General features: G+C 43.3%; 1 protein-coding gene across 1 annotated transcript in view; it reads left to right on the top strand.

Moving 5' to 3' along the window:
* The window catches only part of arhgef9a (Cdc42 guanine nucleotide exchange factor (GEF) 9a), a 144,810-nt gene that overhangs the window by 6,372 nt on the left and 112,377 nt on the right, over nucleotides 1–26,061 (top strand). The window contains exon 2 of the mRNA XM_078211374.1: nucleotides 25,186–25,377. Coding sequence (XP_078067500.1) covers nucleotides 25,186–25,377 — 192 coding nt within the window. The remainder of the gene's footprint in view (nucleotides 1–25,185; nucleotides 25,378–26,061) is intronic.

The raw sequence follows: 26,061 nt of genomic DNA, 5'->3' as shown, positions 1-26,061 counted from the left end.
CACAGCTGATATGAGCAAGTGCGCAATGGGGCGCGATGATGTCAGGAGGAGGTCCTGATTCCTTTGTGCAGGCTAACGATATCTCAGTTGGCAGGCATGCTTGAATATCGAAACTGTGCCGGCCAGCAGCCAAAGGGCCAGTTAAACCCATTTAAGGAGCAATTGTCAGCAATTTTGAGTGGCCCATTTATATTTACACTCGACGCAAGGGCCACTCGGCCTTCATGTTTTTCATGCCCTCTGTACCCAAGCTGGGATAAAAGATGCCCAGGATATTGGTAAGGTGAGTAGTTAGCAGTTCTGCTGTGAGTTGTTTGGAATTGGTTTACAGATGGTATCTGGCACTTTTTTGGGTGTTCTGGAGGACTCCCTGATTTTTCAGCGTTTGCAGAGGCTTCCTGTCAAGCGGTCCCTTCAATCCAGGAACTTGTGCAACCATCTGCACAAAAATGTGGATTGTGTATTCTGCTGAAGGGATCTCCTCAGAAGAGGAGGAGAAGCCAGAAGGGAGAGTTGCCCACAGGCAGTGTCCCAGAATCAGACCAATGGAACGAGAAGAGGAGCCTAAAGGGATGCAGGGCCAGCAGGAAGTGCAAGGCTGAATGGTCTGGAGAAGGCACCATTACACAACAGGTAGAGCGTACAGGCAGTGTTCATGGGTCAGTAGCTTCAGGACGAATGAAGCTAACCAGGCAGAGTGAGTCAGAGGCTTCACTGCAATTACAGGATTTCTCTGCATCCAAAGAGCCATTGACTGCATGCATGTGAGAAAGTGGAGGCCCTTTCTGTTTACGATGTCCAGATTGTGTGACTACAAGTGTCAGATAATGCAGGCTTGTGCCAGGTTTATATAAGCTGCTATGATGCCTACATCCTTCTTCATTCCCTGGTCCCTGGTTCTTCACTGCTCCAGTTCACTTGGGTGGCTGACTCCTTGGGGGCAAAGGTTATCCACTGAAAAGGTGGCTGATGACACCACTGAGAGACCCAAGACTGCAGCTGGGAAGATCTACAACAGTAAGAAGTTTAACAACACCAGGTTAAAGTCCAACAGGTTTATTTGGTAGCAAAAGCCACACAAGCTTTCGAAGCTCTAAGCCCCTTCTTCAGGTGAGTGGGAATTCTGTTCACAAACAGAGTTTATAAAGACACAGACTCAATTTACATGAATAATGGTTGGAATGCGAATACTTACAACTAATCAAGTCTTTAAGAAACAAAACAATGGGAGTGGAGAGAGCATCAAGACAGGCTAAAAAGATGTGTATTGTCTCCAGACAAGACAGCCAGTGAAACTCTGCAGGTCCACGCAACTGTGGGCGTTACAAATAGTGTGACATGAACCCAATATCCCGGTTGAGGCCGTCCGCGTGTGTGCGGAACTTGGCTATCAGTTTCTGCTCAGCGAAATATCACGGGCATTCGGCCTCTGATATTCGGGTAAGCGTTCTCCAAGGCGGCCTTTGCGACACACGACAGCGCAGAGTCGCTGAGCAGAAACTGATAGCCAAGTTCCGCACACACGCGGACGGCCTCAACCGGGATATTGGGTTCATGTCACACTATTTGTAACGCCCACAGTTGCGTGGACCTGCAGAGTTTCACTGGCTGTCTTGTCTGGAGACAATACACATCTTTTTAGCCTGTCTTGATGCTCTCTCCACTCCCATTGTTTTGTTTCTTAAAGACTTGATTAGTTGTAAGTATTCGCATTCCAACCATTATTCATGTAAATTGAGTCTGTGTCTTTATAAACTCTGTTTGTGAACAGAATTCCCACTCACCTGAAGAAGGGGCTTAGAGCTTCGAAAGCTTGTGTGGCTTTTGCTACCAAATAAACCTGTTGGACTTTAACCTGGTGTTGTTAAACTTCTTACTGTGTTTACCCCAGTCCAACGCCGGCATCTCCACATCAAGATCTACAACTGCAGTCATGCCTCCACAATTGAGAGGACCATATGCCTACTTAGAATGAGGTTTCACTGCCTGGACTGCTCAGGGGGATCGCTTCAATATCCTCCTGAGCACTTTTTCCCTTGTTGTTGTCCACTGTATATGACACATACAATCTTACTCTGTCAAGGGCCCATTGGATGATGAAGACATTAATCCTGCTCGACAGGACACAGAGGATGATTCAAATGCTGAGTCTGAGGAAGAACCTGAGGAGCCTAGTGTGAAGAGCAATAGCCCAATGTGAGAATGCTCATTGGCTTGCAGGGAGACCAGGGATGCCCTGATTCAGAGGACTTTCAATTAGGAATCCTAAGCAAGGAGTCAAGGTGATGACAAGGGAAATTTAACCTTACTGAATGTTGCTGATGAGGCTCTCCTGTCACCCTTCAATCAAGTCCTGATCTCAAAAATAAACATTGCAGTGTGACAGGTCTCTTCCCTGTCAGTTGCACAAAGCACACTCGGCCGTTGTACATAATGTAACATTTTTATAAGAAGGAAAAGATACAAATGAACCAGTGCACACCTGCCAAGGAAATATGATACACTTGTGAGACCCTGTTATCATTGTGACTTAAATTTTCACTTGGGAGTTCTAAATTTTGGTGCACTCCCTTCTCCCCGCACTCCCACCCTACCAGCCCTCACCGCTGGCAGCTGTTTTGGTGGCAGGCTGCTGACTCTTGATGTCATGTCAGCATTGATGATCCTGGCGACTGCCCCCTAGTGGCTGGAGCATGTGTGGACCCTGTCTGGGTGGGAGAATCCAGTGCCAAGGCTGGGCACTCCTCAATCATCATGGTCTCATCAGATGTGACAGTCACTGGCAGAGGGCTGACTCTGGATACGAGCTGCAGCTCACCTGCCAACATAGGGTTGGGTTGTACCTTCCTGCTTACCTTAGATATGGGCAGGTAGCAGAGTGCCTCATCCATCTCTGACATTGGCAGTGCCCTGCTGAGGTCACTGCCAGTATGTGGGGGGAGGGGGAGGGGGGGGGGAGGAGTGGTGAAGCCAGCTGCTGAGTGTCATTGCGCAGGCACCCTGATCTCCCAGTGCACTGGGAGATCTCCTGCCATCGCTCCCACCCAGCCCATGGACATTGGGGCCACCGACCCCGCCATATGCCGGCTTTGCACCCCCCCCCCCCCCCCCCCACCCCCACCCCCCCACAGCTGATCATTCCCTGTGCCGGGGTCTCCCCCCACTTGCCCCATAGCCTTTCTGGGTGCAAAGTTGATTTTGCCGGCAAAGCGGGGCCAGGACGATCAGGGGAGGTGTGAAACCAGCCACGTTTCTGATTTTTTTGCCCCTCGCCTGATCGTTCTGCTTTGCCTTGCCGAACAACAGGTGGGACAGGTTATAAGATCATGCCCTGCATATTTAAATGCTCATTTAACTTTGCTGCTCTGGTTCTTGATCTTACTGGAGGGGAACCAGATTACGTACTGGGAGCAGTCGGTGGGAAAATACTAACGAGGTTTGGTGCCAGCACAGAACGCACTAAATCACTTGTTCGTGATTTTCTGGCCCCATTCCATTCAAATGAGTTCTGCACCGAGCACGGCGCAGTCGCAAAATCACAGCCTAGCTGTCTGCAAAAAAATGGACACTTTTTTGCAGATGGCTCATTGTTGATAAGTGGAATAGCACCATAACAAGGAGTTGGGGAGAAAGGATGGTTTGGCAAGGAAATTAATAGGAAAAGAAAGATGTAAATATTGTAATATTGATAAAGGCCGTTCCAAGTTGACAGAACAAGTAACAGCATTTGTAATTGTTATAACAACATTACTCACTTTAAGAAAGCATTTCAAAGTTGCCAACAGTAGCTTAGGACTGATTTTATGGTCATCCCTTGCTAACAAGCTGCCAAGTTTTTGTACAACACATATCGGTTATGGACTAAAAACAGCTCCCGATTTCACCATCTGTAACACAAACCTGGGCATGCTGTTGCTGATCATGAATCTGATTATTTTAATGAGAAACAAAACTCTTAAAATGGAATCATTAAAAATCAGACATGCTGCTGATTGACATTACGCAAGAAATGAGAGCGCAGACGTACAGACTAATATAATGGCCGGAAAGTTACTGCCTCGCCTGCCATGGGGAACAGAGCAGGTAACGGGAATCGGAGTAGGCGAGGGGTGGACAATGGGATGGTCTGTTGACCTTGGAGGGATCTTACAGTTTCGGAACAAGCGGGGTTGTAAAATCCCGCCCAATGAGTCAATGGCAAAAGACAGCTTTGTGAGGCTAGCCCTGCTGCCTCACAGTGTCAGAGACCTGGGTCTGATTCCTGGCTTGGGTGACTGTCTTTGCAGAGTCTACACGTCCTCCCCGTGTCTGCGTGGGTTTCCTCCGGGTGCGCCGGTTTCCTCCCACAGTCCTAAAGACATGCTGATTAGGTGCATTGGCCAGGCTAAATTCTCTCTCAGTGAACCCGAACAGGCACCCGAGTGTGGCGATTAGGGGATTTTCACAGTAACTTCATTGCAGTGTTATTGTAAGCCTACTTGTGACACTAATAAGCTTTAAACTTTAGAAATTTGAATTTTGCAGAGGGTATATACTGTAAAGGGAAAGGTGCATTGTGGAATCTCAAAGCGTGCTATTCATTTTGTAAATTCCCTCAAAACTGCCTTATCATCTAATAGTGACCTCCTGCTCATAAAGAACCAAAATGTTAATAAAATAGCAAAAGAAAACTCATTGAGAACTTGTTAATCTTTGTGCTTTTCTCAACTTGAGAGACAATTGTAAGAGGACAAGTTGTCTAGTGAGATTTGACACTAATTTATTCTCAGATGTAAAGCTGCTCAAGGGGATAATTCTTCTTCTGTGTATAAAATTAAAGAAAAAATATTGAGTAAACTGTCATAATGAAGAAATGTTAGTGCGCACGCAGAGGGAACCACAGCACCTAGTCTTCACAGGCAGATCAGTCATTATCCCCGTACTTAACCCTACCTGGCTGTGTAGAGTCGCAGCTTGACATGAAGTACGTGAGGTGTTGATGCGATTTCTTTGCTGAATAACATGACACTTTTAGCGCATTATAGCATTCGTGTAGAAAATTTCATGAAGGCACAGAGGCAATCTGCTAATGTGGGGTGATTGGTGGGGGAGTGGTGGGAAGGAAGAATGAGACAATGAGCTGTGGTGGGGTTGGAAAGGGGTGGGGGTTGGGATGTGGTGAGGATGGCAGGCAGAGGGGAGTCTCAGGGTGGGAAAGCTGGAGCCCGACATAGATTGATAGAATGCTTACAGTGCAGAAGGAGACCATTCGGCTCATCAAGTCTGCATCGACAACAATCCCACCCAGCTCCCATCCCCATAACCCCACGTATTTACCCTGCTAATCCCCCTGACACTAAGGGGCAATTTATCATGACCAATCAACCTAACCCGCACATCTTTGGAGTGTGGGAGGACACCAGAACATCCAGAGGAAACCCAAGCAGACACAGGGAAAATATGCAAACTTCACACAGTCACGTGAGGTCAGAATTGAACTCGGGTCCCTGGCACTGTGAGGCAGCAGTGTCAGCCGCTGTGCCATGGAAGACTAGAACACAGACACAGAAGAGGGTGAATGGGAATAAAACTGTGTGAGTGGGAGAGGGTGCATGCAGACTCCAGAATATGAAGGATGGGCTTGTGTTAGCACATAGAGTCATAGTCATAGAGGTTTCCAGTATGGAAACAGATGGGAACAGGTCCTTCGGCCTAACTTGTCCATGCCGCCCCTTTTTTTTAAAGCCCTAAGCTACTCCCAGTTGCCCACATTTGGTCCATATCCTTCTATACCCATCTTACCCATGTAACTGTCTAAATGCTTTTTAAAAGACAAAATTGTACCCGCCTCTACTACTATCTCTGGCAGCTTGTTCCAGACACTTACCACTCTCTGTGTGAAAAAATTGCCCCTCTGGACACTTTTGTATCTCTCCCCTCTCACCTTAAACCTATGCCCTCTAGTTTTAGACTCCCCTACCTTTGGGAAAAGATATTGACTATCTAGCTGATCTGTGCCCCTCATTATTTTATAGACCTCTATGAGGTCACCCCTCAGCCTCCTACGCTCCAGAGAAAAAAGTCCCAGTCTATCCGGCCTCTCCTTTTAACTCAATCCATCAAGTCCCAGTAGCATTCTAGTAAATCTTTTCTGCACTCTTTCTAGTTTAATAACATCTTTTCTATAATAGGGTGACCAGAACTGTACACAGTATTCCAAGTGTGGCCTTACCAATGTCTCGTACAACTTCAACAAGATGTCCCAACTCCTGTATTCAATGTTCTGACCTATGAAACCAAGCATGCTGAATGTCTTCTTCACCACTCTGTCCACCTGTGACTCCACTTTCAAGGAGCTATGAACCTGTACCCCTAGATCTCTTTGCTCTGTAACTCTCCCCAACGCCCTACCATTAACTAAGGAAGTCCTGCCCTGGTTCAATCTACCAAAATGCATCACTTCGCATTTATCTAAATTAAACTCCATTGGCCATTCGTCAGCCCACTGGCCCAATTGATCAAGTTCCCGTTGCAGTCTGAGATAACCTTCTTCACTGTCCACTATGCTACTAATCTTGGCGTCATCTGCAAACTTACTAACCATGCCTCCAATATTCTCATCCAAATCATTAATATAAATGACAAATAACAGTGGGCCCAGCACTGATCCCTGAGGCACACCACTGGTCACAGGTCTCCAGTTTGAAAAACAACCCTCTCCAACCACATTGGCTTCTGTCGTCAAGCCAATTTTGTATCCATTTAGCTACCTCACCCTGGATCACGTGAAATTTAACCTTATGCAAAAACCTACCATGCGGTACCTTGTCAAAGGCCTTGCTAAAGTCCGTCTAGGCAACATCAACTGCACTGCCCTCATCTACCTTCTTGGTTACCTCTTCAAAAAACTTAATCAAATTTGTGAGACATGATTTTCCACTCACAAAGCCATGCTGACTGTCCCTAATCAGTCCTTGCATCTCTAAATGCCTCTTAATGTCTTTCAAAATACCTTCCAACAACTTATCCACCACAGATGTGAGGCTCACTGGCCTATAGTTCCCAGGCTCTTCCCTGCAGCCCTTTTTAAACAAAGGCACAACATTTGCCACCCTCCAATCATCAGGCAATTCACCTGTGGCTATCGATGATTCAAATATCTCTGTTTGGGGACCCGCAATTTCCTCCCTAGCCTCCCACAACGTCCTGGGATACACGTCATCAGGTCTTGGGGATTTTTCTACTTGATGCGCTTTAAGACTTCCAGCACCTCTTTCTCTGTAATATGTACACTCCTCAAGACATCACTATTTATTTCCCCTAACATCCATGCTTTTCTCAATCGTAAATACTGATGAGAAATATTCATTTAGGATTTCACCCATCTCTTGTGGATCCGCACATAGATGTCCTTGTTGATCCTTAAGAGGCCCTACTCTCTCCCTTGTTACTCTTTTGCCCTTTATGTATTTGTAGAAGCTCTTTGGATTCTCCTTTGCCCTATCTGCCAAAACAATTTTGTGTCCCCTTTTTGCCCTCCTGATTTCTCTCTTAACTCTACTCCTACACCCCTTATACTCTTCAAGGGATTCACTTGATCCCAGCTGTCTATGCATGTCATGTGCCTCCTTCTTCTTCTTGACCAGGGCCTCAATATCCCGAGTCATCCAGGGTTCCCTACTTCTGCCAGCCTTGCCTTGACAGATTACACAGAGACTCATGTAGGGTGTGTCGGGAGGTGAGGGGTGCATGGGGCTATGTTGCACACAGCCTCATGATGGGGAAGGGTAAGGTCAACATTGGGTATGGGAATATCAGTGAGGGGTTCAGATGGATGGGTTGGAACATCGACCACAATTACAGTGGGATCCAGGATTACAGGGGAAGGCTGGAGAATAAGTGGAGGGAGTGCTACTTGCACACCAGAATTGAAGGGACCTGAACACTGACAGAGGATGGTCAAAGCTGGTCACCATCTTGAAAGCCTGAAATTTGTGCTCAGTTTGAAATCAAAGCTGGGAAAGTTCTGAGTCAGTGTGGGAGTAGCCCAGAGCTGCACTCATAGAATCTTAGAAAACCTACAGTGCAGAAAGAGGCCATTTGGCCCATCGAATCTGCACCAACCTCAATCCCACCCAGGCCCCACCCCCTTATCCCTACATATTTACCCGCTAATCCCTCTAACCTACGCATCCCAGGACACTAAGGGGCAATTTTTTAGCATGACCAATCAACCTAACCCGCACATCTTTGGACTGTGGGAGGAAACCGGAGCACCCGGAGCACCCGGAGCACCGACGCAGACACGAGGAGAATGTGCAAACTCCACACTGACAGTGACCCAAGCCGGGAATCGAACCCAGGTCCCTGGAGCTGTGAAGCAGCAGTGCTAACTACTGTGCTACCATGCCACCCAGTCAGGGCCCTTTCAGAGGCACCCTCAAATTGTGTAGAGTCACAACGTTGAAATGGAGTCAGAGCTGAGAGAAAAGAGGAAGACTCCTGGAGAAGGTGCGATTGGAGCCCTTGTCTTTTTGTGCATTTTATCGAGAGGCTGTAGGAGTCATTGACTTCACATTACAGTTGCTCTATTTGAGCATTAACAGAGATGTAAGTGAGAATGGAAAATGTAGGCAACCATTAAGGAGGCACGGCTGCTGCATATGAGCCAGATCATCAATGAAAGCTTCTAATCTGCTTTCCCCAATTGGCATGGATAACAGACCAAAGGGCATCCTGTGATCGCTGATGTACATATTGGGTTGTACAACTTGAAGACACCTGAGCTGTCACTACCTCTGACTGCTGGGGAGACATGTCGGTGAGGTGTTCCTCAGGATGTGACACCGTACCTAACTGGGGTGTGTGTCTCTGTGCTGGTAGAGGGTGCAGATGAACACGGTGACAGCTCTTTTTCAAATGAATCCTCAGCATCCTCCTCTGAGGTGACCTGAGGGCTGCAGTTTATTTTATCTGTGCTGGTCTGTCTGGACCTGCTGTAAGAGAGAGGTTAGACTTAGTCCATGAACAGGCTGAATGCAGCATTGCATGTCAAATCACTGGGAATGTCAGGATGTGATCAGCCCATGAAGGGGTCATCCAGACTGATTGGCTGGGAGAGCCTGATGTCACCTTCCCCATAGGAATGACCTCTGCCCTCGCCCGACAACTCAGTGGCATCCTCCTCATATTTGAACAGCTCCAAGATGTTGACCCTCCCTCTTGTTGTGGGCACTTGGCTTGCATGAAAACAAATGAGTGGAATGTGATGAGAAGAGATGCAGCAGAGGTTGAGAAGAATGCAGGCCGACTGTGTGCTGGGCTCTTCCCTGTAAGGCTGGGAACGGAGTTAATGCAGCATGATAGATGAGATGCTGGTGATGTTAAAGTGCTCCTGAGACCATCAGTGCTGGTGTGTCCCCCACTAATATTGTCTGCAATCCCTGAGCAGTGTAACCCTTTGACTGTATGATGCTGTCATGGGAGTGTGAGTTTGGAGTGAGCTGAGGGTTGCCTTACCCTGGCGGAGCGAATTAGATCATTCATCCTTTTCATGCACTGGATGGCGTTTCTTGGGCAGGTGCCTAATGAACTGACCTTCCTTGTAGCTACCTCCCAGGCTGGCAAAATGAGACTGATGGCCTCCTGGAGCCATCCCTTGGGTAGAGGACATCCCAGTGCTGGCAGACTCCATGGATGAGTGTTTCCAGGGTTCATAACCGAATCTTAATGCAGCCTTTTCTTGGACACAGCCATATCAAGGCATGTCCTCCACCCACCTGGGCTGGAGAGAGTGAATGTGTGTGGTTGGGCAGCATTTAAATATGGCACCCGGGCCTTTGCCCCCAATGGGTAATGGCAGCTCGGACAAATCAATTTGGAGAGCTACTCGCCAATGCATATTTGTTGAGCTTCTGAGTGTGAAGTCGGCCATAAATTCCCACCCTGCCACCCAACGGAAAACAAGCCGCAAAACCCACCTGCCACCGCACTTTGTCTCAAAAATGGAAAATTCCACTCGCTTACTCTCAAAGTCATGCATTTCCACATATAATGTAAGTACTCACTATGCATTTATCTTACATCTATATATATATATATATATACACTTCTGCTAAGAGTTTAATATGACTGCAGTTGATATTAGGGGAATAGCAATCCAATCCATACACACAATTCTTTATACTCATTGGGATTAATGTGTATTTTGACCCAGCAATGCAGTGGAATGCCTGATTCCCTTAATGCTGAAGCATTTAGTTTACATACAACCATTCACGGAGCCTCCCCCATTTCTTATCCCTTTGTAAAGGTGAAGTTTGGATTCTAATTTCTATGGCTCCAGATCTGAAATCTGAATTTATTTGGATGGTCAGCTCTCTCGATACGTATTTAAAGTTTCTGACAATTTAACCTTTAGTCTGTTGGGAAAGTAAGCATTTCATAAGACTTCAATTTTCTGTGGACTCCCAATAAGTACAGCTTTCCACTAGACAAGCAGAATAACTATTCCAGTGGGTCCAAAATCGTGGAGAAACAGGGAGAGTTGGAGGGAAGGGTATGAAGAAATATGAAACGTGGGCTCTGAGGAGCCAGTCACATTGAGTGGAGAGGTACTTGGTGGACTAGATTGTGTTTTTACTGCTCTGGGTTTTTTTGTATTCTAGTGGCCCAGCGGTATTATCGTTAGACTATTAATCAAGAAACTCAGCTAATGATCTGGGGACCCGGGTTCGAATCTGGCCACGGCACTTAGTGGAATTTGAATTCAATAAAAAATATCTGGAATTAAGAATCTACTGATGACCATGAAACCATTGTCGATTGTCAGAAAATCCCATCTGGTTCATTAATGTCCATTAGGGAAGGAAATCTATCATCCTTACTTGGTCTGGCCTACATGTGACTCCAGAGCCACAGCAATGTGGCTCACTCTCAACTGTCCTCAGGCAACTAGGGATGGGCAATAAATGCTGGCCAGCCAGCAATGCCCATATCCAACAAATGAATAAAAAAATAAGTCACTGTGACATGATTGATAAAGACACTGCGTAAAAGCAAATTACTGCAGATGCTGGAATCTGAAACCAAAAGAGAAAACGCTGGAAAATCTCAGCAGGTCTGGTGGCATCTGTAAGGAGAGAAAAGAGCTGACATTTCGAATCCAGATGACCCTTTGTCAAAGCTCAATAATAAAGACATTGCTGCAGCAGTGAACAGTACACACAAGACAAGATGTGATCTTACCTGGAACAGTAGTTGAGATGCTACAATTAGCATCAATGGCTCTGAGCTGAAAAGGAATAAATCAGAAATCCAAGGTTGCCAAACTGTGACTTCTGCTGAAAAGTGCTAATGTGCGGACATCAGATGAGGAGCCAGTCACATTTGGATATGTGATAGTTAATGATTCAATAGCCCATTAGCAATCACTGTCTAGTCTCTTATGTAAAGATTGGCCATCTGAACAAAGTACTGGCACCTGTGCATACAATCAGCAAACTAACTTCAATATAGATAGGTGAAGTAATACATTTTGGTAGGAAGAGAAAGGAGGCCATGTACTTTTTGGAAAATAGTGTCTAAATGGGGTTGAGGAATAGAGAGTCAGAGGGATCTGGGTGCAGATAAATAGAACACTAAAAGCAGTGATGCAGTTATTAAGACAGTAAACACAATGCTAGGATTCATCTGTCGAGAGATAGAATTGAAAAGCAGTGAAGTTATGCTAAACCGATACAGAACCTTGGTTAGGCCACACATGGAGCACTGTGAACAGTTCCAGGGCTGCATTTGTGACCCTGGTTGAGGTGTGAATCAAATTGAAAAGCACTCATCTTACTTTTGTTTTGTGAGAAAACAAACTTCCTCTGTCTTCCTGATCCCACACCACCTTCGTGTGACCTTTGGGTGGGTCAGGAAGGCCTTGGATGCAAAATGCACATGCATTGGACGGCACGGTGGCACAGTGGTCAACATTGCTGCCTCACAGTGCCAGGGCCCTGGGTTCAATTCTGGCCTTGGGTGACTGTCTGTGTGGAGTTTGCAAATTCTCCCCGTATCTGCATGGGTTTCCTCCGGGTGCTCCAGTTTCCTCCCACAGTCCAAGGATGTGCGAGTTAGGTTGATTGGCCATGCGAAATTGCCCCTTAGTGTCAGGGGGATTAGAAGGGTAAATACATGGGGTTACGGGGTTAAGGCCTGTTACGGGGATTGTTGATGGTGCAGGCTCATAGAACCATAGAATCATAGCACCCTACAGTGTAGAAGGAGGCTATTTGACATTCCACAGCACAATGGGCCAAATGGCCTCCTTATGCACTGGGAAGATTCTATGTTTCTATCTCTTCCGAGGGTGAGATGCTCGTTGTGAGGACCATAGGAAAATTGTGTTTCCCTCTTGTATCCTATTTTTATGTGTTAATGTGGGTTTTGGAAGGTGTAAAAATGTAACACCTTGGACAGTTCATGATTACTGAAGGAAGTCTACTGAGGAGTCAGGAGCAATCTGAAAAGTAAGTATAAAATGTTTTCGCTTCTTCAAAAGTTACTATTAGATGTTTATTGTAATGTAATTGCATTTTAATGCAATGGTTGATCATAGGGTTCTGCCCTGCAAAGGCAAATTAACCATTACATTGACCAACATTGTGTAATTATTGACATGCATTACAGTATTTTTCCAGTGGACAAAGTGCCACTGGGAAAATGTGGCGATAAACTCTCCTTGTCATGTTTAGCATTGGGATTTAAATTAAAAAAACAGTCAGTGTATAAATGAGAAAGGATGCAAAGTAAAAAGCGGTAAGAATTCGATGTGCGCGATCTTCTTGGAGATAACACCGGCATCTCCACATCAAGGTAAAACGCCACAGAGAATTTTGAATCAGATGATATAAAAGTAATTACAGACCATGTAGTTGAGAGATTGATACCCGAGAGAAATGTTGAGCATAATTTCAAAGCGTTATTCCCAGCTGAGGTACAAATAGAATAAATTACTTTGGTCCCTGATTTGTGAATTAAGTTAATTTGAGTCGTCCCTGGTTAATGGACTCGTTCACTCAGTTTTATCCTTAATTAATGGATTTATTTGACACGGTGAGACTTAGCTAGTGGAACTCTTGGGCTGAAACAATTATTGGGTCAGTAATCAATAGGTTACTCATAATTTAACCTGGAGCCTGTGTTCAGTCCTCAGCTATGCCCAGCCCAAACGCCTCTAGGACTCCAGCAAGTGCAAGTTGAAATATTGCAATAGTAAAATTCACTCACAGCGAAGAAAGTCAGGAAGACAGCAATTCATTTGGTTGGTGCCATTGAGATTCATTTTTAAGGATGAGTACCAAATTAGGCTTCAAATAGTCTTATGATGCATCTTACGTGTATACTGACAGCACATATATTTATGTTCATTCTGCCAGGATTCATTGTTATATGACTATATCCAAAGACCTGCAAGTCCTGGTCCCTTGGGGAAACTCAGAAGTGAATTCCAGCAGCTGGTATAAAGGGGGAGGTTTACACTCCTTGAGGACGAGCAATATAATTGACCTATGTGTCAGCTCGCCCACCTGGGCAAAGTTACAGAGTTTTATGTGTCCTACCACCATTAGGATTACTATTTCAATTAGGTGACAATCTGCATGAATTAGCTGATAAAGGATACTCACAAAGTAGATGCAGATGCTGCTTTGGAGCAGGAGGGTGGGGATTTTTTGAAAGTTGTATGTAGGGGTCTCATTCCCATGGCCACACAATCTTGCTGGGGTAGGGGGTATGGGGTGAGGGGGGTGGTCAGGCTGACACTGTTTATTCATCTGGCAGCATTGGGTCACCAGTTGGTGGCGATTAATTCACCACTTGGGGATGCCACAAGGACATTGCTGACAGGCAGCCTACAAGGCTGAAGCCCAGCAAATAGCTGGAGGTAACTTCAAGGTTACCGCTGCAGCCATGGACCATCCTCTAGAGAAGATTCCCCTCTTATTGTCCTCTAATGATAGTGATTTAGTACAATTCTCCAGTGCTTCTTCTTAATTTAAGAAGTATAGCTGTAGGGTCAAATCCCATACAGTACATTATCAACATTTGAGATAAATCACAATGGATAAAAACCAATGTTTGGATTTTAATGTATGAAGATTGTAAGAGATGGGGAAGACTGAAGAAATACAATGTTCGACAGTTTGGAAATCCTACAACAGGAATGAGTTGGAGTTTTATAATATGCCAATGCCCTTTGAAGTCCTTTGTAGCAGAGAGAATCCCATGTAAACAGGCAGTTCCTTCATAGGTGCCAAAGTCATGGACATGGAACCAAAAGAGAAAATGCTGGAAAATCTCAGCGGGTCTGGCAGCATCTGTAAGGAGAGAAAAGAGCTGATCTTTTGAGCCCAGACGACCCTTTGTCAAAAGCTTTGACAAAGGGCCGTTTGGACTCGAAACTTCAGCTCTTTTCTCCCCTTACAGATGCTGCCAGACCTGCTGAGGTTTTCCAGCATTTTCTCATTTGGTTTCAGATTCCAGCATCCGCAGTAATTTGCTTTTATCATGGACATGGACCTGTGAATAAGCTATATGAAATCTAGATAAATGTTCAAACATTAGACAATATCAATGAGCGGGTACCTGTTTGTTGCTACCTTTCGACTCCATTAGATGCAAATACTATAATTTTGTGTGTATCCAAGATTTAAAATTCTGGAAGCTGATGAGAACTTGTCATTAAATCCAGTTTGCAGCAAAGTCGTACCTTTATAAAAGAAAGTTTGCATTTGTACAATGCCTTTAGTGGGCCATTCGCCCCTCGAGTCTGCTCCGCCATTCCATCATGGCTGATCTATTTCTCAACCCCATTCTCCTGCTTTTTCCCCATAACCTTTGATCCCCTTCACATTCCACAACCTATATATCTCTGTCTTGTATACACAATGACCTGGGCTCCACAGCCTTCTGTGGCAATGAATTCCACTGATTCACCACCTTCTGGCTGAAGAAATTCCTCCTCATCTCGGTTTAACAACCTCAGGATGCCCCAAACTACTTTCCATCAATAATGTATTTTTAAAAGATTGTCACTTGTAATGTAGGCAAGGCAGCTGTCCATATGCACACAGCAAGGTCCACAATCAGCAATCTGCTAATGACCAGATAAGTTGCATTAGTGACATTCGCTGAGAGGAGAAATTTATTTTTCTTTTTTGAAATACTGTGGTACCATGTAAGATTTAAATTTATGTCCATCTGAGAGGAGAGACCAGGATATGGTTTAATGTTATCTGAAAGACAGGACCCCTGACAGTGTAGCACTCCAACAGTACTGTTTTGAAATGTCAACCTAGATTTTGTGCCTGAATCTATGGAGTGGGTTTAACGAACTGAAAGCCTTCTGACTCGGAGGCAAGGGTGCCACCACTAAATGTCTATGTAGAATAATAACTTGGGTTAACTGGTCTCAGCCAGGGACTCTAAGTGTCTCTGAGCATGGGAAATAAAGAAACAGCTGGAGTTCCCGTTCTAGGTCACTGGGCAGTGACCCCTGCTAGCAAATGCATGCATGCATTTTGGACAAGGACAGGATCAGATTCAATTGTAATGTCCTTACTGTTCAATAGTGCTGAAATTGCTTGTCTCATTCTGCACATGAATAATGGTCATTTGAGTAAGATACGGAAGAGTTGCAACAGCCCTGAAACTGTAAAGCAGCAAAAGGCAGTGACTTCAATGAAGGGAGGAAATTGAAAACAGATTCACAATGCCGATTTGTAGCGTCAGTGAACTGAGTTGTTAGGGGAAATGAGAAAAGCTGAGCATTAACAGCATTAAAAAACATAAAAGGATATTTTATTGAAATATTTAAGACACCAAGTGGAAGAGAAAAGATTAGAAGTAGGAGTAGGCCATTCGGTCCTTTGAGCCTGCTCTGCCATTCATTATGATCATCAAATTCAATACCCTGATCCCCGCCTTCCCCCCTAACCCTTGACCCCGAAAGCCCCAAGAGCTATACCTAATTCCTTCTTAAAATCACACAACATTTTTGCCTCAACTACTTTCTGTGATAGTGAATTCCATACATTCACTACTCTCTGAGCGAAGAAATTTCTCTTCATCTCGGTCCTGAAAGGTGTACTCTTTAACCTCAAACTATGACCCCTAGTTCTGGACTCCCCCACCATTGGGAACATTCTTTCTGAATCTACCCTGTCTAATCCTGTTAGAATTTTATATGTTTATATGTTTCTCACTCTTCCAAACTCCAATGAATATCATCCTAACTGATTTAAACTCTACTCATATGGCAGACCTGCCATCCTATAGGTTTTTTTTCAGAGGCTAAGTATCTAGAGTAACTTTAGCTAATACAAAGACTCGTGATTACAGCATCCCGGTAAAAGATGCTTCTTTATTGACCAATGCGCGCTGGGAGAGAAGAGCTGTGAAATCCAACTCTTCTTTAAAGTTATATCACATCGGCAATATAATTATACAACTTCCAAAAGTCAGTTTACACGCCCACTGGCTCATCCCAGTCGGAAATGAACCAATCATTATTAGTACAGGTCAATCATTATTAGTAAGTGTCATATACCTTGGCCAATTACAGATAATCTCTGGCTGCATGGGAACAATATGTTCTAGCAGTTTCTGTCTGACTTTCCCATGGCCACCTGGCCTAACTGTTATCTGGTAGTATACTCAGCCTATTCATTAACTGTCTAGAATCACTAGCTTGTCCTTGATCAATGAATGTCTCATTCACTGAGCTGTCTGGTGCTCATGCTGGTAAGAGTTATAAGTGCATTGTTATAAGGAATGTGGTTTCCTTACTGGCCTATTTCCCATGATGCCCTAGAACCCTGTGCCATTAGCCAAGATGTATGCCTCTTCAATAATACACTTTCAAAAATACATGTTTAAATTCTCTAACTGTGGTTATATGTATTTTTATGCAGACAGTATCTCTGCAAAATATATGAAAAGCAGTCTGTGATTCTTATTCTAAATTAATCTACTCTGTTCTAATAGTCTTTATTAGTGTTATTAGTGAAGTCCTCTAACACATCCCAAGAATCAGCCTGGTAAACCTTCGTTGCACTTCATCTATAGCAAGAACATCCTTCCTCAGATAAGGACACCAAAACTGCACACAATACTCCATGTGTGGCCTCAACGATGCCCTATACAATTGCAGTAAACATCCTTATTCTTGTACTCAAATCCTCTTGCTGTGAAGTCCAACATACCATTTGCCTTCTTTACTGCCTGCTGTACCTGTGTGCTTACCTTCAGTGACGGGTGCACGAAGACACCAAGGTCATACTGACTATCCACCTCTCTCAATTTACACCCATTCAAATAATAATCTGCCTTCCTATTTTTGCTACTGACGCATTATTCTGTAGCATTACTTTAAATTAAATTACAACTGCAGGATAAAGGTTTATAGGTACAATCTATTAAAAGTCAAGTGAAGAGCAGTGTTGATGCCAGGAGGCAGTTCTAATACTGCTTTTCTAGGTAAGATAGTGCAAGCAAAAATTGACGATACATATTTCACAAAAGTAATCTTTGCGCATTAGATACTGGTGCTGGGAAGGTAACGTAGAAACTTAGAAACTAGAGGTGTGAGTGGGCCATTCAGCCCTTCGAGCTTACCGCTCTGGCTCTCTGATCTCTTGTCAATTGTACAATGTTTAATGAGTAACACCAGGCTGCTTTGAATTTACATTGTGTTATAAAATAGTAATAAGTGTATTTATGCATTCATATAAAATTCCTTTGTCCTGCTAATCGAATACAGGTATTAACTTCTAACGAAACGACGTGTTAAAATGTTTGACACTAATACCACATAGCATAATTTTCAACCATTCGTATTTCAAACCAAAGACATTATATAGGAAAAATCATTAAAAGTTGTAAAATGCTGTGAAATAAATTGCCGGTGAAAGTCATTGAAATAGTATGAATGGACTCAAGAAAGAATTGGATTTTTCTGGTGAGAGGAGGGATTGTTAGTTATAATGACCTTTCCTTAGCAAAGTTTCTACAGTACTGAAACAGACCATTTTGTTGAGTAGCTCCATGCTAGTGCTAATCCGTCTTTTAGGCCTCCTGCCATCTTTCTTCACCTACCCAGTCTCAACTGCTTCTTGCAAAAAGTCATGGTGAACCCACAAAAAAGACTGATTCAGCCTCAATGTGAGCAGTTTGTCCAGGGTGGCACGGTGGCAAAGTGATTAGCACTGCTGCCTCACAGCACCAGGGACCTAGGTTTGATTCTGGCCTTGGGAAACTGTCTGTTTGGAATTTGCGCATTCTCCCCGTGTCTGTGTGGGTTTCCTGTGGGTGCTCCAGTTTCCCCCACAGTCCAAAGCTGTGCAGGTGGATAGGCTATGATCAATGCGCGGGTTCATGGGGATAGGGACGGGGAGTGGCCCTAGGTAGAGTGCTCTTTCAAGGGGGTCGATGCAAACTCGATGGGCCGAATTAGCATTAGGGTCCTTCTGCTTCCTGCACTGTATGGATTCTAATTCTGGATACAAAACTTTAAGATGAATGTGAAGGCATTAAAAGAGGATGCAGAAAGGATTTATGAGCATGGTTCCAGGAATGAGGAACTCCAGCTATTCGATTAGATCGGCAAAGCTGGTGCTCTCCTCTTCAGAGAAGAGGGAGTTGAAAAGGGATTTGGTAGAGTTGTTCAAAATCATGAGGGGTCTGGACAAAGTAGATAGGGAGTCACTGCTCCCATTGACTGCAGAATCAAGAACCAGAGGATTCTGATTTAAGGTGATTGGCAAAAGCAACATGAGGAAACCTTTGTTTTATGCAATTGGTGGTTAGGATCTGGAAGGCATTGTCTGAGAGTGGGCTGGGTGCAAATTCAAATATGGATTTCAAAAGGGAATTGGATAATTATTCTGGATTAGAAAAACATTTGCAGGCCTTCAGTGAAAAGGTGGAGGTGTGGAACCATATGAGTTGCTCTTGCAAAAACACTGCATGCACAGAAGGGGCTGAATGGCCTCTGTCTTTTGATTTGATTTAATTTATTATTGTCACATGTATTAGCATACAGTGCTATACAGACAGAGTGTACAATTCATAGAGAAGGAAATGAGAGAGTGCAGAATGTAGTGTTACAGTCATAGCTCAGGTGCAGAGAAAGATCAACTTAATGCAAGGTAGGTCCATTCAAAAGTCTGACGGTAGCAGGGAAACAGCTGTTCTTGAGTTGGTTGGTACATGACCTCAGACTTTTGTATCTTTTTCCTGACAGAAGAAGGTGGAAAAGAGAATGTCCGGGATGCATGGGGTCCTTAATTATGCTGGCTGTTTTGCCGAGGCAGCGGGAAGTGTAGACAGAGTCAATGAATGGAAGGCTGGATTGCGTGATGGATTGGGCTACATTCACAACCTTTTGTAGTTTCTTGTGGTCTTGGGCAGAGCATACCAAGCTGTGATACAACCAGAAAGAATGCTTTCTATGGTGCATCTGTAAAAGTTGGTGAGAGTCGTAGCTGTCATGCCAAATTTCCTTAGTCTTCTGAGAAAGTAGAGACGTTGGCGGGCTTTCTTAATTATAGTGTCGGCATGGGGGGACTAGGACAGGTTGTTGGTGATCTGGACACCTAAAACTTGGCTGTGACCATTCTATGATTGTAGTGGCGAGGTCCACATTCTAACCATTCTCTGCGTAAAAATGTTTCTCCTGAATTCTTTATTGAAATTGTGGTGACTATCTCATGTTTATGATCCCTTGTTCTGACTTCATCCAAAAGTAAATGATCTTCTCTATGTCTATCCTGCCAAATGTATTCATATTTTTAAAAACCCATATCTACTCAAATTTCAGTCTTTTATTCTGGAGGAAAATGCTGCAACCTACTCAAAAGCAAAATACTGTGGAAGTCTGAAATAAAAATAGAAAATACTAGAAATGCTAGAAATGCTCAACATCTGTGGAGTGAGAAACAGAGTTAATGTTTCAGGTCACAGCCCTGTTTCATCTTTTCCAATAGGCATAACCACTCACTTCTGGTATCATTCCAGTAAAACATTTTTGCACATTATCCAGTCGTCTATATCCTTTTGATAATATAGAGGCCAAAGCTATTCACAATATTCCCAAGTGTGGCCTAACCAGAGATCTGTGCAAGTTTAGCATTTTTTTTCCTGCTTTTCAATTCTATCTTTTTAAATGAACCTCAATACTATGTTTCCTTTTAACCTGTGTCACAACTTAGTGATTTTTGTGTGGGTTCACCAGATCCCTTTATTTCTCTACCCACTTAGATACTGATTATCCAAGGAACATGTGGCCTCTTTATTCATCCTGTAAAGATGTACTATCTCACACCTATTTATATTGAAGTTAATTTGCCAAATTTACTCCCATTCTGCCAGTTTACTAATATTTTGTTGCTTTCCTTCATGTAATAATTATACACCCCAATTTAGTGTCATCTGGTGAACATTGAAATTGTACTTCCATTTCCTGGGTCCAAATTATTTATTTAATTCGTGAACAACAGTGGTCCCCCAGCACCAATTCTTATAGGACGTTACATCCCACCATTTGCGAATCTAAGTAACTACCTTTACTCCAATGCTCTCTTTCCTGTTTTATAGACAGCTTACTATCCATTCTGCTATGTGTTCCCAAACTCCATATACTTATGACTTTTGTCACGAATCTACTATGCGATACATTATCAAAGGCATTTTGACAAACCAAAATTTGGTACCGCTATTGTATTACCATTACCTACATTTTGTACTTATCTACTTATATTCTTCAAAGAATTCAGTGAGGCTGGTCGAATATTACCTTCTCTTTCGGAATCTGTGCTGACTACTCATTTTCACTTTCCGGTTATATTCCTATTACATCATTGAGGATTTCATTATCTTTCCTACATCTGATGTTAAACTAATTGGTCTATAGTTCCTAGATTAGTTCTACCTCCCTTTTTATATTTAGGAATCACATTAGCTGTCTGCCAGTCTTCTGGCATTCTTCCATTCTTCAAATGACCTTTTATATATTTCTAACAGTGTTCCTGCTATCTCTCCCCTAACTTATTTTAATATGCAATCCATCAGTTCAAGGGTTTTATCCTCTGGAAATGTGATTAATTTATCAATTAGCTCTCCCTTTTCTATCTTAAATGTCGTAATTTGTTTTTTCCATTGTCATATACACCATATTAACTTTTCTGTTAAATTCTGACACAAAATAATTTAATCTTTCTGTCATTACCTGCAAGTTTTTTTTTGTATGAATCCCTTAGTGGTCCTATCCCTATTCTGACTTTTATTTTGCTTTTTAAGTGTCTTCAGAATATTTAAGTTTTTTTTTTAGATTACATAATGATTCTGTAGTTTCTTTTTGTCACCCTTTCCTTCGTTGTCTATGTACTTTGTGTATGACTTTATTTTAGATTCAATTTTGTCCTTATTTCTTTATTCATCCATGATGTGTAGTTATTGGCTACTTTGTTATTGCTTTTTAGTGGGAAATATTTTCCCGGACTTCAATAATCACCATTTGAAATGTTTCCTTCTGCTGTTCTATTTCTATGTCTGCAGTTTTTTTCTGATTTAATTTCCCTATTTCTATTCTCATCTCTTTAATATCAACTTTTTCCAATTTATTACCTTATGACCATCTCAATCTTTGTCTTGAAACTTATTATATCTTGATTGCTATATTGTCCACACTTCTTACCTGTTCTAATTCATTTCGCATCAGTGGGTCATAAAATCATCAGAAGTTGAAGAGGAATCAACCACTGGACCATCGAGTCTGCTCCATCGTTCAATACAAAACGGCTGATCTATTACTGGTTGTGGTCTTAATTCCATTTTCTTACCCACCTTCCTTTACTTCAAAAATCTGTTTCACTCAGCTTTGAATATTGAATGATCCAACCTCCACTGCTTTCTGTACAATAAAATTCCAGAAACAAGAGACCTTCTGAGAGAACCCTTGACCCTCCCTCTGAGTCAAAGGTATGTGTGGGAGTGGATAGGATGGTGTGTTGACTTGGGTGGTGTGTTGACTTGGAAGTCCAGAGGAAAGGGAACATGTGTGCACCATGGAGGATGTGAAAGATTGGGAGCTGACAGACTATTGTGGGGATGCCCCAATCAAGAAAGAAAAATAGTGATGTAAACATCCCCAATATTTCCCACCTGAAGCCAGAGCAGGCTTACCTGGTGGGCATGGGCTCCCACTCCTCCACTTAGGCCATAAAATGTAGAAGCAGAAGTAGGCCATTCAGTCCATCAAGATGCTGTGCCATTCAACGAGATTATGACTGATCTTGTATGATAATCCTCAACTTCACTTTACCACCTTATCCCCATAATCCTCAATTCCCTTACTGATTAAAAATCTGTCTATCTCAGTCTTGAACATACTTAATGAACCAGCCTCTACAGCCCCCTGGGATAAAAATGCCATAGATTCACTGTCCTCTGAGAGAAGAAATGTTTCCTCACCTCTGTCTTAAATGGGTGACCCCTTACTCTGAGATTATACCCTCTGGTCCTAGACTCTCCCATAAGGGGAAGGAAGCAACTTCTCAGCATTTACCCTGTCAAGCTGCCTCAGAACCCTAGATGTTTAAACAAGGTTGCCCCTCATTCTTCTAAACTCCAATGAGCACAGGCCCAACCTAACCCACTTAACCTCCCTTGAGTGAAAGTTCTCAGGATTGCCTCCAATGCCAGTATATGTTTCCTTAGATAAAGGGACAAAAATTATTCAGAATATTCCAGATGTAGTGTAATCTAGTGCCTTGCATAGTTTTAGCAAGACTTCCCTAATTTTATCCTCCATTTCCTTTGAAATAATGGTCAGCATTCCTATTGCCTTCCTTATTATCTGCTGAACTTTCATGCTAGCTTTTTTGATTTATGCACAAGGACCCCTAAAACTTTCTATGCTGCAGCTTTCTGCAGTCTTTTTCCATTTAAACAATATTCAGCTCCTTTATTTTTCCTGCCAAAGTGCATGATGGCAATTTTACCAAAAGACTTCTAACTGCCAAACGAGCATGAAAATGGGAGAGAATCGCAGTGTTTTATTTGGGCAAGTTAAAAATAGAATCTTACCTCACTCTGTTAAAAAAAATGAAGCCAAATCTGTTTTCCAGCGGGGGGGGGGGGAGAACCTCACCAAAAGCCGGCAGATAGTCTCAGAGTGTGCCATTGCACACGCTCAGATCTCTGTGTTGGCCAAACCAATCCCCCCAACTGATCTGACCCCCCCCGCAACATGGGCCGATTTGCCCCACTGCATGGGCTTTTCATTCCCTCACCCTCGCATGCCTCACCCCTAAATCTCCCCGCTATCAAGGGATACCATGGAAAATTTCCCCACCCCTCCTGCATACGGACCAGCTGATTGCTGGTTGCAGAGGATGCAGAGCTCTCTAACCCCCCCCCCCCCCCCCCCCCACCCAGATCGTGGTTGCAGAGTGCGCAATCGCCTCCCAATTAGCCTGTCCCTTCAGGTCCTGTCCCCCTGGCACTGCCCGGTGCACGATGGGCACTGTCAGTCTTGCACTGCCAGGCTGGCAGTGAGTGGCACCCTTTCTCTTCCTCCAACCTCCCAGGATGGCTTCAATGGTTTCCGGTCCTGCCAGCGAGGCCATCACGTCTGGTCCCCGTGATGGGAACCATAGTGAGAGGATTTGCGTATAGGGATAGGGATTTTTTGGTGCAACTGTATAGGGCATTGTTGAGGCCACACCTGGAGTTTTGTGTGCAGATTTGGTGTCCTTATCTGAAGAAGGATGTTCTTGCTATAGAGAGAGTACAGCGAAGGTTTACCAGGCTGATTCCTGGGATGGCAGGTCTGTCTTATGAGGAGAGACTGATTCGGTTAGGATTATATTCATTGGAGTTTAGAAGAGTGAGAGGGGATCTTGTAGAAACTTATAAAATTCTAACAGCATTAGACAGGGTAGTTTCAGAAAGAATGTCCCCAATGATGGGGGAGTCCAGAACTAGGGTCATATTTTGAGGCTAAGGGGTAATCCTTTTAGAACTGAGGTGGGGAGAAATTTCTTCATCCAGAGTGTGGTGAATCTGTGGAATTCACTGCCACAGAAAGTAGTTGAGGCCAAAACATTGCCTGATTTCATGAATAAACTAGATATAGTCTTTGAGGTTAAAGGGATCAAGGAATATGAGGAGTAAAGGGGATCATGATATTGAATTTGACGATCAGCCATGATCAAAATGAATGGCAGAGCAGGCTCAAAGGGCCAAATGGCCTATTCCTGCCTCTAGTTTCTATATTTTAATTCTTCATCAAGATGGAGAGTGACTACTTGATTCTGAGACAGGGGTCCTGAATCTGGACAAAGGATACTATGATGGTATGAGGCGCGAATCGACTAAGGTGGATTGGGAAATGTTACTTGAAGGGATGACAGTGAACAGGCAATGGCAAATGTTCAAAGAGCACATGGGTGAACTGCAACAATTTTTCTGCTCATCTCAGTAAGGTCAGTGCACATCTCAATAGATCTGATGCTTAATGGGTCAAAATTAATTGAATAGTTTGTATGGTTTGTTTCACTTCTTTGGAATGCATCTTCAAGAGCAATTTCTGTGGCCCTGTCAGTAAAGGCCATATAACGCAGCCATACAGATCACAAAACCAAGATTCATGGACTGGAGCTGCAGATGACAATTGCCTCCAGTGTGTCCCAGACTGAGGATTGAAAAATCTGTCTGAGCTGCTGCTCCTGGTTTCTATTCAATGATTGCATCTAGAATGTGTGAGCACTGGGCAATGGCAGACTCGGGTTTTAGTATAATGCTCCTCTATAGATGAATTGTACAATGATACTCATTGCCTAGATTCACATGAAGAATGATAATTTTAACAAAGTATTGGTGGACTGATGATTGCTTTGGCAGCTTATCAGCCCCTTCAGGAATGAAGAGCAAAAGAGGCTTTGTATTGTATCTTTGCACCCCACAGTGATGATAACCATTTTGTCAAGAAATCCTGCCTTGGTCCTGAATATGCAGGTAACAATCGCTTACAAGTTAACTGCTTGGGGCACTTCTCCCCACAGTTAGTTAACTATGATCAACAAGCTGATCTATGAGAGACAGTAAAAGAACTTGATGCCAGTCAATTTATCCACATTGTTTTTCTTCATTTAATGGCAGCTTTGGGTGAACCAGGAAGACACTGTAGATGAAGCCAGTAGCGAGATTCAAAATGGGCATCTGGACCCCAACTCTGACTGCCTGTGCCTCGGCAGGAGTGTTCAGAACCGAGACCAAATGAGAGCAAATGTCATCAATGAAATTATGAGCACAGAACGACACTACATTAAACATCTGAAGGACATCTGTGAGGTAATAATAACATAACTACAGATTACATTCCATCATACTGATCATTTAAATTACATGGAAGAGCTTTGAAATACAAGTAGCAATTGCTTCACAGTTGTTCTTAGAAACAGCCAGTGCTACTCTTCAAAATGTCATCAAGAGTTTCAGACTATTTAATTATTAATAATTTATGTGTCTGCAACCAGAGGTTAAAACTACCGTGTAGTAAAACATCAGGTTACTCTTGAAAAGGTAACATATTCTCATTTAAGTAAACTTCCGGCAAACTGAAGTCCATGTATAGTGATCTAATAACATCGCAATTGAAATGCTTTCTGGAGTTGGGTTGTAGTGCGAATGTTTTAACTTCACAATTACATTATGGATGGAGTGACTGTTTTTACCCCTGAGAGTTGAAACATTGGTGAGATTTGTGTTTTTTCTGTAACTCTCTCAACTCCATCCTTCAATATAATTTAAATGAGTCAACTCTTCTGATGGCTCTGTTAGTACGGACCAGTGTGCCAATGAGTCACATGGATTAATAATCCCAGTTTGAACAGACTTCATAATAATGGCACTTGGACTGCTACATTTTGGCCTTAAAACCAGTGAACATGTTGATTTCTATCCAATAACCCTTTAGTTCAAAATTGTGTGCGTCTTGTTTTGGTTAATATATATGATTGTTACTATCACAAAACC

Source organism: Mustelus asterias, chromosome 4 (assembly GCF_964213995.1).
Source record: "Mustelus asterias chromosome 4, sMusAst1.hap1.1, whole genome shotgun sequence".
Classification (NCBI taxonomy): Eukaryota; Metazoa; Chordata; class Chondrichthyes; order Carcharhiniformes; family Triakidae; genus Mustelus; species Mustelus asterias.
The sequence above is the reverse complement of the archived record's forward strand: the minus strand, read 5'-3'. Positions and strand labels throughout refer to the sequence as shown.